Source organism: Rhinoraja longicauda, chromosome 23 (assembly GCF_053455715.1).
Source record: "Rhinoraja longicauda isolate Sanriku21f chromosome 23, sRhiLon1.1, whole genome shotgun sequence".
NCBI lineage: Eukaryota > Metazoa > Chordata > Chondrichthyes > Rajiformes > Arhynchobatidae > Rhinoraja > Rhinoraja longicauda.
The window spans coordinates 15,971,616-15,991,846 of NC_135975.1; the positions used below are offsets into that span (position 1 = coordinate 15,971,616).

Here is a 20,231-nt window from a genome sequence, read left to right on the forward strand (position 1 = left end):
GCTCTTCATGTCCAAGTGTTTGAGATATCTCTCACAAACTAACAGCGGTAATCCAAAACACAATGTAAAATGAAATATGTAACACTCACTTTCATCAATGGTGAAGCCTTTGTGCTTGCTAGCAAATTCATAGAAGACTCTGTCATTCACATCTCGGTCAGTTGCTGTGAACTTTGCTACAATAGTCCCCGCAGGCTCATCTTCGGGAATGTTTATAACATCAAGTGGATTTCTTAGAAACAAAGTAATCTGATATATTGTCAACTGTCAAGTCTTAATTATTTAATTATCAGCTCAGTTTCTTTGGAAACCGTGTTTTGAAAATGGATACATTTACACAATAATACACACTTTCAGAGTTAAAGATAATCCAGACATAGGTAATAGAAGGGGAAATGAATATCCAGGATTTATCCAGGCTCACGACATTTATTAAATCCTGGATATTCATTCTTTTCAGCAGCACAGAGGCCACTGTATTTCTATGCTGTTTCCACATTAAATAATGGTATTATTGACTTTCCTTTTGCATTTATTAGCAAGCGGCACTCTGACTGAAATGACTATTAACAGAAAAGATTAACATTTGCAACCTCCGATATCCCACTGCAACTTGCAATCAAAGTGATGAAATAGAAGTGCATTGCAGACTCTGAGGATTTTTGTACATTGAGATCCCATGAACAGCGACTTAGAATGAAAGTCCAACAGCACAAATCGTGCCATTCAACCCACCATGTCTGTGCCGACCTTTTTTGCTCAACTACGCTATTTTTGTTTTCCTGCATTGTGTCTGTATTCTTCGAGACCTTGCCTGCCTAAATGTCTCATAAAGAAAGTGATTTTGACTGACTCACCACCCTCTCTAGCAGCGCATTCCAGATATTGACCACTCTCCCTGTACAAAAAACATTCCTGCAGAACCTCTTTGCAACTCCTTCCTCTTACCTCAAGCCTATGACCACCTGGGGGAAAGATTCCCAATATCTATGCTCTGTATGTATAAACATCTGAAAGGAAAGAATTTGCAGGGCTGCAGGGAGATAATGGGGGTGGAAATAGCTGGTCGAGCAAGTATAGGCTTTACAGGCCAAATGGCCTCTTCCTGCAGTGACCAGTTTGTGATTCAAAACCACAGCAGAGGCATTATCAGGATGTGTTGAGGGGTTGCACGTTCTGCCATACAGGATGTTCTTCAGTCCAACTGCCCGTCCTACATTACACAGTGCAATTTAAACAGAAGATGTTGAGTAAACAGAACAGGTTCACTGATAACTGAATGTCATAAGTCAGGTTACTGCCATGTTGAGTGTTTCCATGATCTGCCTGATTTAGTTCGGAGCTTGTAAATGTGTTGTGTCTTTCTGCTATGCATTGATCTTAATTCCCATCCCCAAAATTTACGGGGTTTTCTGACCCTTTCTGTGCCATACCATTCAATAACTGGAGGAAACCTCACCAAAGGTTTATTAATGCCAAACTGGCAACTACTTTGAGACAGCACCTTCAATCACTTCCCTTCAATTGTTTCTCCCTCACGTTCAGATTGCTTGCTGTAAACATTTACTTCTTTGTATGGTGGTGGTGTTCCACGAAGTAGGCTGAGCTGCTGCAGAGATTCGCATGATCAATACCCTCAAGGTTCAAGATTTGTAATTCAATATCCTATCTCAAAATGGCTGCAAACTCTGACAACAAAACCTTTCAACCATCTACAACATATTGACTGGTTGAATCACAGCCTGGATCGGCAACTCAAATGCCCATGAATGAAGAAGATTGCAATATATGGTGAACCCGCCCAGTCCATGACCTCCCCACCATCAAAGGGATCTACAGGAGTCGCTGCCTCAAAAGAAAGATATACTGAACTTTGCTTGTTGTTTATTATGGTGTTTACAGAGTATTATGTTTACATATCAGTTGTGCTGCTCCTAGTAAGAATTTCATTGATACATATCCAGGAGAGGTTTGGAGGGATATGAGCCAAACGCAGACTTGTGTAGCTGGACATGTTGGCCGGTGTGAGCAAGTTGGGCCGAAGGGCCTGTTTGCACGCTGTATTACTCTATGACTCTCTGATCCGTTTCTGGACAAATGGCAATAAAACACCCATGACTCTTGACGCAAGCCAAAAATGTGGTGGAATAATCTTCCAAGCTCCCACAACACTCAAGCTCGATGGCATCTAGAGCAAACAGGACCAGCAGCCCCTGTATCATTTCAATATTCACTCTCCAACATTTCTGGTGCTCTCCAGCCACATTTACCATCTACAGAATGCACTGCAGCGATTCATCATGGCTTCTCTGACAGCACCTCTTGTATCTATCAGCTCACTGCCTGGAAGTGCAAGGACAGTGTAAAGTCTGACAGTTTCAACCTTTCTCTTTATGATTAATTCACACACTCACTCCTGCTCTGAATGTAAATATTGACTGCTTTGTTCTGACCATGCCCAGAATACAGAGCAAGCTCAGAAATAGGCAAACGTCTTAAAAATGAAACACATGCGTAATGTTCTTAAAAGGGAAATGTAACAAGATAACATAACAGTAGCATGGCAAGAATACTTGGAGCCCATGCCTGGGAACACATCTCTCTCAGCTCCTGGACCACCCTGATTTAATCGTATAATTGCTAGTCTTTTGATTTCCTTTGGTTAACATCCCAGAACTTCCAACCCCAGTATTTGTGGCAGCATCTTCATCAATTAAATTGATTGATTCAAGATGAAAATCATTATGTTACATTTTCAAAGTCAAATAGCGGTCGGCAAAGTTGCTGGATTTTCCAGTAACATCCGGAGAATAATTTCCCAAAAGTACAGGGAAAGATGAGGTAGGACACCACGGTCTAGAAGGCAGTGACATGGCACGGGATTCTCAGGAACTGCTCGATCTTGCTGTAAAAAATGTTGCTTATTACTGAGGTTTGTGGTGCTTTGCTAAGTATATTGAAGCTACCTCAGACAACGTTTAGTACATTCAAAGCAATAATAAAATTCAATTGTAGGCATGTGAATAAAAAGTGTTTGCCAAATCAAAAAGATGCATTTTTGGGCCATTCGTTTTAAATGTGGATAAATTGTTGGTTGAGGCCTGAACAGATGGACACAGCATCTCCCAGACCTAATATGGAGATGGTGGGATACTTTTCAAAATAAAGTGGTTGAAAAAGATAGGACTTGTATTTAAAGTGAAAGGTTATGCACACATCCACACAGTGTGAGAAGAAACTGCTTGGATGGGGCAAAAGAATGGGACGTGGTGAATGTCAAAATTCTAGGCTCCCATACCAAACAACACCATGGGTTTAATTTCAACTTGCTAACCACAGAGACCCAAGAAGATGACTAATTGTTTATTTATCAAGGACAACCAGGAATGGGAAATAAGTAGTGGCAGTTCCAGAGCCAGCTACACAGCACGAAGAATCAAGATAAGTGGCATCAGAATTGACCATCATTGACCAGATAGAAAATATGGCCACCACTTAGGCTCTGGACTCCATTTGACTTGTCAGGAATCTACCACTTGAATAGACTTGTTTCATCTTTGGGTTAAATGTATTTTATTGATTGTACAAAACTAGCATATAAATGGAGGCAGGTTTTCACATCCCAGCTCACGGAAAAGTAATTGAATAAGTATTCCGGTTCCCGATGCGAAATGTTACTCACAAGTAAACTGGAGATTCATCATTGAGGTTCTGGATGTTGATGGTAATGGTTCCCGTGCAAGATTTTGGAGGAGTCTTCCCCACTTCATTCACGGAAATGGTGATCTTGTATTGCTGGCATAAAGAGAATTCAGAGAATTCAGCACTGATTACTCTTGGGATCATGTCAGACCCAAGCAAACCCACCTGATGTCCAAACGTACCTTCAAGCCTTGGTCATAATCAAGTGGCTCGTTAGTCCTGGAGATAATTCCATCATTCGGGTCCAATGAAAAATACTTGGCAGCATCACTTTGATCACTTATTATAGTAAACTGAATAGAAAGGGATGGTTAAAAAACTCAGTTGTACTTCATCGATGAAAACTGAAAAAGTAATATTCTGTAACAGAGCAGGATTGACCAAGGTCTATTTGAAAATACTTTTAAAAGCTAAAAGCTCACTTGCACATGCACAACTCAATCTCCTGTAGCCATCATGAATGTAGAAGCAAGGCCAAAATCTCTTCTAAAGGAGGATTAATGACTTGGATTGAGAAGATACTAAGAACAATGATGGAGGAGAAGGTAGGAAAGGCATAGAGAACAAGTAGAGAAGAGATCCTTGAGAAAGAGGTGGAATGACAGTGGCTTCCCCAGCTTCTGCCAGATGCACATCCCTTTATCCGTTGTGTGAAGACGTGTGTGATCCATGTCACCTCCACTTATCAGCATATTTCTTTTTCATGATAACACAAGTGCAGAAAAGCTACTGATAATATGGATGTGTAGAAGATGATGGTTAAGTTCTTGTTTTGAACAAGGCCATCATTTGTGAAAGGCATGTCGTTATGAAGCAATCTCAGAAGGAAGGATTGAGATTCATTGAAACATTTCAGATCTCGGGTGGAGAGGTGAGAGTAGGATTTGCTGAAAAACACAGGTGTCGAGATCGCAGAAGTTCACGTTAATGCTTGGCTGACCAAGCAACATATCAATGCAATCAAAGTGTTCTTTGATTATCCTTTCAGACTTTATTGGCTTTGTTGTGTAAATTAATTGAGAATATTCATATCCACTTTCTTACTTCAATTTCTCCTTGAGGGTCCGGATCTTTCGCAATGATCCTGTAGACGGTTTTAAAGGCAGGGAAGTCTTCTGGAATCGTTGTGGAAGCACCTGTTCAAAATGTCACAGGTTAACACTAAATGTGAATAAATAGCAGAGTATTAACAGAGTAGGGATTTGCAGCAAGTTTTAAGCTTTAAAGAAACATAGAAACATAGAAAATAGGTGCAGGAGTAGGCCATTTGGCCCTTCGAGTCAGCACCGCCATTCAATATGATCATGGCTGATCATCCAGAATCAGTACCCCATTCCTGCTTTCTCCCCTTATCCCTTGATTCCGTTAGCCCTAAGAGATATATAAGAGCATACATCTGCCAATATTGAAGCTGGCTATTGATCCAGAAAAACAAGTTTGAATCCTACCATGGCAGCTGGGATTTTACATTCTATTAAAAAGTTGGAATCAAAAGAAAAACAAAAGGACGAAATTACAGCAACTGTGGAACAACAGTATTGTTCATAAAATCTTGTCTGGTGTGTGGATGCTTTTACGAGAAGAAATCTCCCTGAACTATGACTCAAGGAACTCAGTGTGGCTGACTCCTCATGTCAAGGCAGTTAGAGACGGAGGCTCAATGCTGGGTCTCCCAGCCATCTCCACGTTTTGGGAGAGGATACACATAAAATAGCCAAAACTTACTGATGTAATGCCAAGTCTTAAGATGGTAAACACACAAACATTAGAAATTATGAAATGGTTAATAATTATTTAACAAAATTAGAACATGAGATAAAATGAGAAGATGATGTTACCAGAGAATACCAGTTTATATAATTACATCAATTGCTAAATAGAGCTCCTTTCATAAACATTTGGGAGACAAAGGTGTTTTTAGTCACTGGAGCTAAAGGCAGGCATATTAATTCATTTCTGCATTAGTTATAATGTGGATATAACTGACTGCTGCTGCTCATAAGCACGTTGATGTCTGGGTATTGTGCTGACTGCTATCATTCAATTATACTCTCCTCCAGAGCTGAATTTCTCCTATCACTGATCATCTTTTGCACCACTGTAGTTGTGTAGGAAAGTAACTGCAGATGCTGGTATAAATCAAAGGTATCACAAAATACTGGAGTAACTCAGCGGGTCAGGCAGCATCTCAGGAGAGGAGGAATGGGTGACTTTTTGGGTCGAGACCCTTCTTCAGACTGTTCTTTAAAAAAAAGTGTCTGAGAGAAATGATCAGAGTTTAAATCTTGCGAATACAATAGACTAATTCCAGTCGAGCTGCCTGCAGGGAAATCAGAACCAAATTGTGATGGATTAAACTCCCTCCAGAATCTTTCGATTTGACAACATAGTAAGTCATTGAAAAAGAATCTGCTGCACACAAATAAAAGCCAAATGGCTCATTTATGTCTATTTGTAATGTTGGTTATAATTTATTAATGATCATTACTCTAGAATTATTCGTCCACAGCAGGGGAGAGACCACACATTTCCACAACAAATCAACACTCCGTGGATTGGAATTTAAATCACCCCATTGCCGTTGAACTCACATTTATCATCTTTCTTCCAGGAATAAAGCAAGATTTAACTTTTCTTCAAACACACAACATATGCTTTCTTACTTTTGTTAACTTTGCATGAAAAAAAGAGTTATGGGAAAACAGTTCCAAGTTTCAGTCTAAGTATTGTCCACAGCTGTGTCAGAGGCTTGACACCGAGAAGCCAAATGTGACATGATTCATTCATTCTACGGTTGGGAAGACAGCTGGTCAGGAACAAGTTGCAACTTGCAAGTGGTTATCTGCGCTGTTGAAACCCATTATTAATAATTTCTTCAATTCGAACAAAACAAATGAATAACATTCTCTGGAAGTTAACCGAAAAAAGTAAATACAGGATTATTATGATGAGTCAGTTGATTCTGAATTAATCCATTTGGCTTAAGAGGCTTAAATTTCTGATCCCCATTCTATGTGCTGTTTGCTACAATACTAGGACATCATTTAAGAAATTACTGTTGGCTTCAAAGTTCCTTCAATAGGCAATATGAATCTGACATGATTTTCTGATCTTGACTGCTGTTCAGTAAAACCTTCCATTCTCACGTGCTAATTTTCTTATCTGACAACAATCCTACAAGTGCCTTGAGACATTTTTATTATGAGGGAATTGCTATATAAATGCAAATTGGTATTCTTGTACTTAGATCTGAGCAAGTACAGATATGATTATGATGCTATCTGACACTTGAAACAAATCTGCACAGAGATGTGAAGAATGGGCTGTTGGACAATGTACATGAAGCCAGAGGGTTGTATCCTGGTGGGGGGATCAACACCTTGTGAGGAAAAGAGATAAATGAAAGAAAAACAAAAAAGTCTTCATTTCCTAAGTTGTTCCCATAGAACAATCCTGAATTAATTGAGTTTACCTTTTCCCTACTTTGTTGAAATCAAATTCAAGCATTTTAAAAAAAAATCACAATTCACCAGCTCCTTGTGCAAATGCAGGATCGCAGATTGGGGCTTCATCCACATCGATTACAAGGACTGTCAGGGTGTAGGTGGAGGTGTGCTTGAGATCATCATCTGACGCCAATATAGATAACAAGTAAACCTCCCTCAGATCAGGGTTGTCAAAGTCCAAAGGTTTCACCAGCCTTATATCGCCAGAATCTGAGGAGAGAAACATGTCATTAAAATAAATGTACGACATTTTTCTTCATCATAAAATCTGTGTTCTCAGTCTTAAACTTTAGTTTACTAAACCATAGAATACTTTAGGTTGAACCTGAAGCACAATTGTGATAATGTAGGACGGAACTGCAGTTGCTGGTATACACTGAAGATAGACACAAAATACTGGAGTAACTCAGCGGGACATGCAACATCTCTGGAGAGAGGGAAGGGGTGAAATTTCAGATCGAGACCCTTCTTCGGACTGAGAGTGAGGGGAGAGGGATTCCAGAGATGTGGAGGGGTAAGGTGTGAAAGCGACAGATCAAAGCAGATGGTGATAAGGAAATGTAGAATGGTCCCTTGTGATATTCAGCTAAAAGAGCTGCATCTGGATGAAACGTAGAAACATAGAAAATAAGTGCAGGAGTAGGCCTTCGGCCCTTCGAGCCAGCGAGCCGACGATCATGGCTGATCATCCAAAATCAGAACGCCGTTCCTGCTTTCTCCCCATATCCCTTGATTACGTTAGCCCCAAGAGCTATATCTAACTCTCTTTTGAATACATCAACGTGATGTTGTACAGCGTGACTGCTCAAATGACCTCTGCGTGGAAGGCAGATGCAGACAATCATAGCTGCTCAGAAGTCCAGGAAAGTCATAAACAAGTTGCCAGTCAATACAACCCAACATAAATTATCTCTGAGTCAAAGGCTTGAAGATCAAACACTTGTGAATCCAATGTGTAGCTTAAGGTATCACATGTTATCATTGATTCAAAACAAGTTGGAGATAAAATTAGGCACTTCAAAAGACAAGACAGAATAACTTTTACTTGTACAAGACCTTACACACTCACCAAGCTCCATAGTTGGACTTACTGCACTCCACACACTCAAACTGTCTTACAATTGTAATATGGATAATAACCTCCCACAGATGTGCTGATGACCAGTTCCATATTGGCTAAAATGCCAGAGGTTACTTGCATACTATTCATCAAAATGGTATTGCATGATCTCTTGCATCCACCCTAGAGTTTTTCAGGGCCTCAATGTAACATGTAATTTGAAAGTCACGCTTCTAACTCTGAAGCACCCATCAAAATTGCAATGGATTATCAACTCTGATTCTTCTGCATAGTTCTCTAAACCAGGGTTTGTATAAACAATCTTTTGACTCAGAGTTAGTTCTTGCGAGGTTTTAATGACGGGAAAACAGAAATTTACTAATTGCATCACGTGTTTTCTGATTTTCCTTGTACTTCTGAGCAGTTGCAATTGGCTTCATCTGCCTTGCCCACATGGGTTATTGGAGCATCGATTCCGTAGGACCTCATTCACATTCTGCTCACATTCTGGTAGATGTGCAGAAGGGGATCCTGTTATGAAATTAGTGGTTTAATTCTCCGCATCATTTAAATGCATTTAGCATGAAACACTCAAAAAGGATGTGTATCTGCATTCTTTCTATGAGACGAAGTTACAAAAAACAGAAGCGGTTCCTCTCCATTATCCTGGTCCTGGATCATCTATATGGTTCATACTTGTATTGTTCTACATTTCTTCTTTACTTCCTCACTTAAATACATACTAAAACAAAACAGTAAACACTGTTTTATTATTATTATTACTATTATTATTATTATTATTATTATTATTATTATTATTATTATTATTATTATTATTATTATTATTATTATTATTATTATTATTATTATTATTATTATTATTATTATTATTATTATTATTATTATTATTATTATTATTATTATTATTATTATTATTATTATTAATATTATTGTAAAATTAATAGTTTAAGGAAGGCAATAAGATAGAAAAATAAGCAAATAATCTGCTGGAACAATAGACAATAGACAATAGACAATATGTGCAGGAGTAGGCCATTTGGCCCTTCGAGCCAGCACCACCATTCAATGTGATCATGGCTGATCATTCTCAATCAGTACCCTGTTCTTGCCTTCTCCCCATATCCCCCGACTCCGCTATCCTTAAGAGCTCTATCTAACTCTCTCTTTAATGCATTCAGAGAATTGGCCTCCACTCCCTTCATCCAAGTCATTATTATAGGTATATTGTAAAAGGCTGCGGTCCCAGCACCAAGATTTGCGGTACCCCACTAGTCACTGCCTGCCATTCTGAAAGGGACCCATTTATCCCCACTCTTTGCCTTCTGTCTGTCAACCAATTTTCTATCCATGTCAGTACCCTACCCCCAATACCATGTGCTCTAATTTTACCCACTAATCTCCTATGTGGGACCTTGTCGAAGGCTTTCTGAAAGTCGAGGTACACCACATCCACCGGCTCTCCCCTGTCAATTTTCCTAGTTACATCCTCAAAAAATTCCAGAAGATTAGTCAAGCATGATTTCCCCTTCGTAAATCCATGCTGACTCAGAACGATCCTATTACTGCTATCCAAATGCTTCGCAATTTCGTCTTTTATAATTGACTCCAGCATCTTCCCCACCACTGATGTCAGACTAACTGGTCTATAATTTCCCGTTTTCTCTCTCCCTCCTTTCTTAAAAAGTGGGATAACATTAGCTACCCTCAAATCCACAGGAACTGATCCTGAATCTATAGAACATTAGAAAATGATTACCAATGCGTCCACAATTTCTAGAGCCACCTCCTTAAGTACCCTGGGATGCAGACCATCAGGCCCCGGGGATTTATCAGCCTTCAGTCCCATCAATCTACCCAACACCATTTCCTGCCTAATGTGGATTTCCTTCAGTTCCTCCGTCACCCTAGGATCTCTGGCCACTAGAACATCTGGGAGATTGTTTGTATCTTCCTTAGTGAAGACAGATCCAAAGTACCGGTTCAACTCGTCTGCCATTTCCTTGTTCCCCATAATAAATTCCCCTGCTTATGTCTTCAAGGGACCCACATTTGCCTTGACTATTTTTTTCCTCTTCACATACCTAAAAAAGCTTTTACTAACCTCCTTTATATTATTGGCTAGCTTACCCTCGTACCTCATCTTTTCTCCCCGTATTGCCTTTTTAGTTATCTTCTGTTGCTCTTTAAAAGAGTCCCAATCCTCTGGCTTCCCACTCTTCTTTGCTGGAATTATATCCTCTACTCTTGAAGTAAGGTATTGAGATATGCAAGATGATTGCAGTCAACACTCCCCAAAAAAACAATGTCAGTTGTGTGAAAACACATCAATATTAAATGTTAATAGAGACCAAGCACCAGAAAGCAAGTAGTGATGCATGTTCCTGGCAAGGTGCAGTGTCACAGGATTCATACGCCCCTCTCAAGTTCCAGCCTCCACAGACTCACTCTACATTTTAATGAACCATCAATAGAATCCTGTGCACTCCTTGGATATGTTTGTCTATTTTCTGACTGAGACATTACACAATGAAAGACCACTTAATGACAAAGAGAATCAGGGTCATGCGGCCCTTGACTTCATGAGATAGCAGGAAACATAATAGTCAGATACATTATATTGTCCCAATTGACTGAACTGATGAGAGTGTCACTGCAGATGTAGTTTGGTCACTTCATCGTTTTAAAGGGAAGTATTGTGTGGCTAACATTCTTGAGCCAGTTTATTTTTGCTGAACAATATCGCAATCAGGATGACGTGCAGAGATGTCAAAGTTCCTGGCACTCCTCCAAAAAAGCAAATGTGTTTGCTTCTTAGAACTAAAGGAAAAAATGACAAACAAAACATAACAAATGCTTTTCATGACCTCTATCTGACCAGATTACTTGTGATCTTTGGCGTGTCACAAATCTCCATTGTCATGTGTTTTACTGTGCATGCATTTTTGAAAGTTTTGTCTATGAGGTGGTGAGTGCTTGCAATATTAAAAGGAAATTGAGATGCGGGCATGATTTTCAGGCAGTGGAGTTCAGTCTGCAAGCCTGTCATCACCGATTTATTCCAGGAGTTATGAATATTTAAATAGAATTGCCGAGTGAATTAAAGGACTTCTATCTGGAGAAAGAAGCAGATAGCCTTGGAATTAGGGCTTTAATAGGAATTTTCAGCCAATCAACTGTTGGAATTATTTGTTTCCATTATCATCAATCTCTAGTGTCCACTTCCCTCAGGTAGGATCTTCTCTCAGTCATGGATCTCAGGGCAGAGTGAAATAGTGATGGTTCAGAACCAGCATCCTTCTCTGGCACAAATGTCCTCAGGGTAAATTGGGCTTGGATCTAACAAGCAACATCTCTCACATCTACCTTCCCATTGCCTGGACAGATACATTCAATGCAGTCCTGCAATCTTATCTTCATGACAATTGGAATCGATTGTAGGTGCCACATGTGTGATCTCGATAATGTGCTGGGCTGACACCACGTGGAAACTCAGGAGAGCATCGGAGTCACTGCGATTTTATAAATGTCATGGTAACACTCTTTGATTTCAATGTCATTTGCAATGTAAACACCCCTCTAGCTTTCACAGTTGCCATGCAGTTGTTAAGAAATATCCTGGACTTTCCTCCTGGCAAAACACAAGGCGCTGGAGTAACTCAGCAGGACAGGGGGAATTTCTCTAGAGAATGGTCCAGGTAACTTTTTGGGATTGGACACTTCTACAGACAAACTGTAGCAGGATAGAGAAAGCTGAAAAAGAGAGGTGAGATTTCCTCACTGGGTTGTAATGGTGAAAGTTATTGAACTTTCATTCACTTGTACTTTGATAAATGCGCCAGTGTCTTCTCCTTTGCTCTATCCATTGCACTTGAGTTTGAACTGATTATATCTACGTATGTGTGGTATACCTGATCTGCTTGGAAAGCATGCAAAACAAAGCTTTTTACTGTACCTCGGTACATGTGACAATAATAAATCTTGTGAGAGTTCTGCCCTCAACACCCTCTTACGCTGTGGGTCCAAATTCCAGATGCCTTTCAGGTGGAAGAGTTCTTCCTCAGATCCTCCCTAAACCTCCAACTCCTTAAACTAAACCTATGCCAAATACTACAGTTTCAGATGAAAACCTGCCCTGGCACTTATTTCCTCTTCTGATCCCATGCACGATGGAACCTGGTGATATCTCTGCCTCTGCTGCTCCAAGATCTTTGGGAAGGATTTTGCTATTTCAAGTGACTCAGACACTTTGAGGTCTTTCCTTCATGTTTGCCAAGAATTGATCTGCATAGTTTGCTCTCAGTCAAGACCAGAACATTCCCATTTTGCACCACGTTTTCTCAGGATTCTCAATCTGTAGCTATAATTTCCTTGGGCTTCATCCATATAATTACAGATTTTTCTTACGGTTGTAATAGTTGTAAATAAGGAGCAAAAAAAAAATCATGTAAATCTTCACCAACATAGTGCAAGTTTTCCAACTGCCTGTAATTCCAACCCGGTTACTGTTCCCTCAATCACTTGAGGCTGTTCTTCCCGGAGGAGCAGGATAAAGGATGGCCTGGAATGTGCATTAAATGGTAGAGGCATCATCACCAACACCATCTTAGCAGCAAGTTAATTCAGCATCGCAGCAATTAATTTATGGGCGGTCACGGTGGCGCAGTGGTAGAGTTGCTGCCTATGCAGTGAATGCAGTGCCGGACATCCAGGTTCGATCCTGACTACGGGTGCTGGCTGTATGGAGTTTGTACGTTCTCCCCATGACCTGCGTGGGATTTCTCCGAGATCTTCGGTTTCTTCCCGCACTCCAAAGACGTACAGGTATCTAGGTTAATTGGCTTGGTAAATGTAAAAATTGTCCCTAGTGGGTCTAGGAAAGTGTTAATACGCGGGGATCGCTGGTCGGCGCGGACCCGGTGGGCCGAAGGGCCTGTTTCCGCGCTGTATCTCTAAACATAAACATAATTTTACTGTTCAATTCGGCATATATTTTCAATTTAGAGCGGGTTGCTCCCCAATCTTCTTTTCACACCCCAATGATTTCTACACTTGATTGCCAAAATCAGCACAAATTCAACCCCCCCTTAACGCACCATTCACCACATTCTCCTGCAAAAATCATTCTCTTTAATCATCTTTTACCCTTCAAACACCTTGTTATTCGTGTGGTCACATCCTTTTTAACCCAACAGGCTATAAACTTACCATAAAATCCGAGTCTGCCTTCTTAACAAATATTTCTGAAAAGCCACAGAGCCATTCCACAGTCTTTTCCTTTTTATAATTGTCGATATAACACGCAAGGGATTTTACATACTGGATTAAAAATCAACAGCAAAAGTAGACTCAGAGTGCTGCTTGCAGTGGGTCCAAGATGACAGTAATTGCATTTTCAGTTTATTTATCCTCATTGCCGATGTAAGTGCTTGATATGTATGATTAATAGGACTAATTCACTGTTCAATAGCTTGTTTTCCTTCATTAGCACAGCATGACACCAACCATGCTTGGAAAGTACACTTTCTTAAAGAGGAAATGTCCACAGTATTCTCGAAATGGAAGTGTACTAAACTATACGCAGTGCACACGTGTATTTAAATAGCAAAGCAACATCACCGGGTGGTACCATACATGGCAGCCTCGCCAACAGCCTGACTCAACTTTTTCTTCTTTTGCTGTTTTGATTTGTGTTTACTTGTACGTTTTTAGTGTACTTTAAGTTTTGTATTATGTGGGTGTGGGGGTTGGGGGAAACTGTTTTTATCTCTTTCCTCGAAGGAGATGCGACTTTTTCCGTATCATATCTCCACCCGCACTGCAGCCTAACATCGTGGAGCTGGCGGTCCTTTTGTTAGGGCTCGACTTCGGGAGCGCCAATCGCAGGAGCTTCGACCGCCCCGATTGCGGGAGCTTCGATCGCCCAGATGCGGGAGCTTCGATCGCCGACTGCGGAAGCTTCGATCAGCCCCGACTGCGGAAGCTTCGATTGCCCCGACCGCAGAGAGAACAGGAGGAAAGAAGGTACAAGTGGGGAATGTGAGGTTGCCGAAAAAACTAGATGGACGTGTTGCCTGCACTGGTGGGGGCTCGGAGGGATTGCTGTGAATGCAGTGATCGTGGGGTTTTGCGGGGGACATGGCTCCATGAGAACATCCCGGAGTCTGGTGCGAGTGTGGATGGCTTTCTGACTGTTTGGGCAGGCAGGGACTGCAGAGAGAGTGACAGTGGTCGGTACAACTCTGGTCACATCACGATGAAGGAGTGCGTGTGTGTGGCCCGGACATTGAACTGATGGCTGTTTGTCTCCACTTATGCTGTGTGCCCTGGGGATTCTCACACGCCGCTGTGGTGGCCGTTTAAGTTTATGTTTAATTTTTATGTGGTTATGTATCTTGTTGCTTTTTTGTATGACTCTTGGCAAATCAAATTCCTTGTATGTTTACATACTTGGCCAATAAATTAATTAATGACTGTTACCACACTGGGTGAAGGTGAACTACTGTACATGGTCATTATATTGCCAAGCAGGCCATGTGGACTATTGCATCCACAATGGTATTTATTCAAACACCATCCGCTCATGTTCTGCACTGAACTTGGCATTGGTAGCTCTTGGGAAGAAAAACCCAAACATATTGAGTCAGTTTCTATCATGGCATTCACACTTCTTTAATAATACCTAAGTGAATTCAAAATGCACATTTTGTTATTTTTATCTTTTTCAGACAATGAATTGAACAAGATTGTGCAACATACAATTCCAGCTTGACTAAAATTTTCAATGAATTGAAATTTGATACTTTGCTTTTGTCCTCAAAATGCAAACACAAAGATTTTGTTTGCTAGTCTGTGACTTATTTTGCCCGATTTGCCACCTTTAATACTTCATGCATTGTGTTCTAATTGCTCGTGCCACATCTGCTAAAAACTTAGCATGGAGTTGTCAAGTTATTGAGCTGTATGGCACAGAAACGGATTCTTCAGCCCAATGCATTCACGCCTACCAGGTTATACAACTCAGCTAATCCCATTTGCCTTTATTTGCCCATATTCCTCTAAACCTCCGCTATCCACATATCTGTCTAAATGTCTTTTGAAGATCACAACTGTACCCATCTCTACAGATTCGTCTGGTAGTTTGTTCCATATGCATACCACCCTCTGTGTGAAGAAACTGCTCCGAAGATCTCTTTTAATTCTTTGTGCTCTCACTTTGAACTAGCCAACTGGATTCAGGAGTCCCCTTCTAGTTGTGGACTCATTTACCTTGGTGTAAAGGCTGTGATCATTCTCCTTGTTTAACCGATGCTCCAGAGAAATATCACCAACCTATCTAGTCTCATAACTCAAGCCTTTGATTCTTGGTAACATCAGGGTAATTGTCCTTTGCGCCATTTCCGGCTTAATTGCATCCTTCCTAAAGTAGGTCCATCAGAACTGTACACAATACTTCAATGTGTTCTCAGCAATGTCTTGTTTAGCTGTGGCGTGACATCCCAACTCCTGTACACAGGACCTTTACCAGTGAAGGGACTTGTGCCAAATGACTTCTTCACCACCGTGTCTACCTGTGGCATTGTTTTCATGGAATTGTGTTAGAGCACCTTCAGGCATCTACGCTCTATTTTACTCTCCAGGGCCCTACTATTTAACCTGCCTTGGTTTGACTTACCAAAAAGCATCACCTCACACTTATCCGAGTTGAATCGTTTATTCCATTTGCCATTCCTTGGCCAGTTTTGCCAACTTGAATCGTGTAAACATAGATAGCCCTCCTCACTGCACAATATCACCAATTTTTTGTGTGATCCTCAAATTTACTAACCACGTAGACTGCATTGTCACCAAGATAGTTCATATAGATGACAAACAAGTGGACTCAGCACAGACTGCAGAACACCACTGGTCTCAGAAAAGCAACCTTCCACTACCGACCTGTGGTTCCCTCCACCAAGTCCATTTTGAATCCAGTTGGCTAGCTCACTCTGGATTCCGTCTGATCTACCACGGCACAGTGGCGCAGCGGGAGAGTTGCTGCCTTACAGCGCTTGCAGCACCAGAGACCCGGGTTCGATCCCAACTACGGGTGTTGTCTGCACGGAGTTTGTACCTTCTCCCCGTGATCGCATGGGTTTTCTCCGAGATCTTTGGTTTCCTCGCACACTCCAAAGACATACAGGTATGTAGATCAATTGGCTTGGTATAAATGTAAATTGCCCCTAGTGTGTGTCGGATAGTATTAGTGTGCGGGGATTGCTGTTCGGTGCTGACGGTGGGCCGAAGGGCCTGTTTCCGCACGGTATCTTGAAACATTTTTTTAAATCTAAGCCTACCATGTGGGATCTGGTCAAAGTCCTTGCTAAAGTTTATATAGACAATGTCTACTGCCCTGCCCTCATCAATCATCTCGGTGACCTCTTCAAGCTACTATCAAATTTATGAGACATGATTTCCCATACACAAAGCTGTGCTGACATTCCCTCTGTCTGAGGACTAGACCAGACCATGCCTATCTAAATCCTTTTACATCCTATTCCTCAAAATACCCTCCAGTAACGTATCCGCCACTGATATCTTATCACTGTTATAGAGTTTCTTGGTTTACCCCTGCTGTCTTTTGCAAATAAAGGTTCAACATTAACCAGCCTCCAGTACCTCCTGTGAGGCTAAACATGATGCAAGTATCTCTGCCAGGTCCATAACTTCTCACAACGTCCAAGCATACATTTGGACAGCCCCCGGGGGATATATTCACCTTAAGATATTTTAAGACTGCTAGTACCTCCCCCTTGCTAATTCGGATATGGTCCAAAACATCATTACTCATTTCCCACATTTCCATTGACCTTTTCCTCAGTAAATACCAATGAGAAGTATTCATTTACCATAGTCCCATCTTCCATGGTTCAACCCACATATGACTATGTTGATCCCTGAGCAAACCTATTCTCTCCCTAGCTAATGTTTTACTCTTAATAGACTTGTAGAATCTCTTAAGATTTCCCTTTATCTAGGGATTAGTTCAGTTTAGTTTAGAGAAACAGTGTGGAAAGAGGCCCTTTGGTGATTACCTAGGGGTAATCACACTAGGTAACCCCTAGTGTGATTACCCCTAAATCACACTAGGGGTAATTTATGGAAGCCAATTAACCTGCATGTCTTTTGAATGTTAGAGGAAACCGGAGCCCCTGGAGGAAACCCACTCAGTCATTGGTAGAACGTACAAACTCTGTGCAGGCAGCACTCATAGTCAGGATCAAACCTGGATGTCTAACACCGTAACACAGCAAGTCTACTGGTGCGGCACTGTCCCACCCAGATATCTTATGTTCTCTGTGCCCTGGTGATTTTGCTGTCAAGTGTAATCTAATATTTCTTATATTGCTCAATGGATTCACTCGATGCTTAAACCTAACCCTAAAATGTTTCTCAGAATGCCCTCCAGCATTTTATGTCATTTTTTTGTGAACCAACACCTGCAGTTCCTGTGTCTCCATGTTTTCCCTTTACTTTTAGTTAATTAATTTGCCAACTTCAGCAGTGCATCCAAGTATTGGTTTTCACGAGCTGCAATATTCACCAGGCTCCTCATTCTTGTTATCGGCAGTACTTGCTTTCCACAACTTCTGTCAGAATCATCTCTGCATTTGTTGCCAAGGTTAACACCTTTTGTTTAATTCAAACCTTCCCCTCTCCCATTAAGAACCATTCGCCACATCTTCTATTGCTAAACTTATCTTTTTTCTACCCTCCAATCATCTTGTTATTCATGTGGCTACATCCCTTTTAATGCGACAGGCCATAAATTTACCATAAAACCCTCAACTGACTTCTTAATAAACATTTCTGAAAACCCACAGAAAACATTCCACTTTTTTCCTTTTTTATACTTGTCCGTTATTTTCAGTGGTGTTAAAACTTTGCGACTGGTGCTGATTAGTTCCATTTTGTTCAAATATTTGCTGTTTTTACCCCCTGTTATTAACTTGAAAGAAACGAAACCAGATTTTAATAGGTTTCCCATGAATGTAAAAGTGTAAATTGTAAAACTAATTTAATTACAACTTCCCTGCAACAGTTAATGAAAAACCTAGTTCAATGTGGTTTAGTTTTTCTGCCATAATTTGATCTTTCATTTTCTCCGCTGTAGATTTGTGCATTATCAATGCGTTCTTGATGGCGCTTTTTCCTTAAACTTATGTGTCCTTGAATAATAATCTTCTAGACCCAACTGCTGGATAGAACCAACCCGAAGGGGTCTCAACCCGAAACGTCACCCGAAACTTCTATCCAGAGATGCTGCCTGTCCCGCTGAGTTACTTCAGCTTTTTGTGTCTATCTGCTGGATAGAACAGCTGGGTCTTGAAGACCTGTATGTCTCTCTGTCACTGTATTGTCGACATTGTTACACTGAGTCCCAACCTCTGCCGTGAACATTCTGTCATGATCAACGATGCTACCAAAAGATGCATTCATCACCTTCTTATTTCCATTTTTTTTTATTGGCTCCTTTGCTTTTGTACAGATTTAGTTTTCTTTCATTTTCATTGTATTTGCTAAAATCTTCCACCCTTTTCATTTTAACTTTGATCTAATCTCCGTATTTATGCATATGACCCCAAACTCTGGCTAGCTCCTTTGTGACTGTACAGTTTGGATTCTTTCCTTTTCCTTTTCTTTCCTTTTCCTCTGTTATGCAACTCTGCGGGTTATGTTTTCTTTCTCGCTTATCTGGAAAAGTTGGGAAATAATTGAGGCCATCTCTTGTCTACAATTTGCCTCACTTTCTGATTTCTGTTCTAATACTCATCCTAATTATACTGTTCTCACCAGTTTCCATGTCCTTCCTTGCTCTTTAAACCACCTGCTTTAATCTACTGAGCCATTTCTAGTTTCTTGTTGGGGTTTTCTGCTGGAAGCCTGTCAACTCCCTGCTCTTTGGTTGAATTGAGGCATACATTCTTCAACTCTTGTGTAGGAAAATAACTGCAGATGCTGGTTCAAATTGAAGGTAGACACAAAATGCTGGTGTAACTCAGCGGGACAGGCAGCATCTCAGGAGAGAAGGAATGGGTGACGTTTGGGGTCGAGACCTTTCTTCAGGCTTCAACTCTTGTTCGCCTGGTTCCCAGCTACTCTGCACCACTTCTAGGATCGTTCACTCGACATGGCCCACAATCACTGCAGTTTCTCATTGCCACAAAGAAATTGTTGAACAAATTTCCCATGAAGTTTAGCGCAGCGGTAGAGTTGCTGCTTTACAGCGAATGCAGCGCCGGAAACTCAGGTTCGATCCTGACTACGGGTGCTGTACTGTAAGGAGTTTGTACGTTCTCCCCGTGACCTGCGTGGGTTTTCTCCGAGATCTTCGGTTTCCTCCCACACTACAAAGACGTACGGGTATGTAGGTTAATTTGACTGGGTAAATGTAAAAAATTGTCCCTAGTGTGTGTAGGATAGTGTTAATGTGCGGGGATCGCTGGGCGGCGCGGACTTGGTGGGCCGAAAAAGGCCTGTTTCCGCGCTGTATATATATGATATGATGATATGATATGAAATATGCTCAAGCAAATATGATCAAACACAAAGACTGCTGGTTACTTCACAACACATCAGACATGGATGGATCACTGCATCTTTCCTCCATTTGATGTCAGCTCCTTATGACAGTGGAGGAGGCCATTCAGCCTGTTGAGTAATGCTGACTCTTAGATCAATCCCATTCTCTCACTTATTTCCCAGCAATGTATTTTCTCCCATTTGCCTACCAACTCCCACCATATTCTCTTACTACCACCGATACCAATGAACCTACCAGCATGTCTTTGGTTTAGTGGAAGGAACCCCGAACCCTCGGGGGAATCCCACTTGGGTCATAGGGAGAAATGTGCAAACTCCATATAGACAGCACAGATCTGGGTCATTGAAGCTGTGAGGCAGCA

At 41.1% G+C, this 20,231-nt stretch overlaps 1 protein-coding gene across 1 annotated transcript in view; it reads right to left on the reverse strand.

Annotated features, from left to right (window-relative positions):
- Positions 1–20,231, reverse strand: part of LOC144604769 (cadherin-related family member 3-like) — a 39,870-nt gene that overhangs the window by 11,984 nt on the left and 7,655 nt on the right. The window contains exons 7-11 of the mRNA XM_078419414.1: positions 7,233–7,418; positions 4,747–4,838; positions 3,885–3,995; positions 3,683–3,795; positions 90–232 (exon numbers count right to left, since the gene is read on the reverse strand). Of these exons, the coding sequence (XP_078275540.1) occupies positions 90–232; positions 3,683–3,795; positions 3,885–3,995; positions 4,747–4,838; positions 7,233–7,418 (645 nt within the window). The remainder of the gene's footprint in view (positions 1–89; positions 233–3,682; positions 3,796–3,884; positions 3,996–4,746; positions 4,839–7,232; positions 7,419–20,231) is intronic.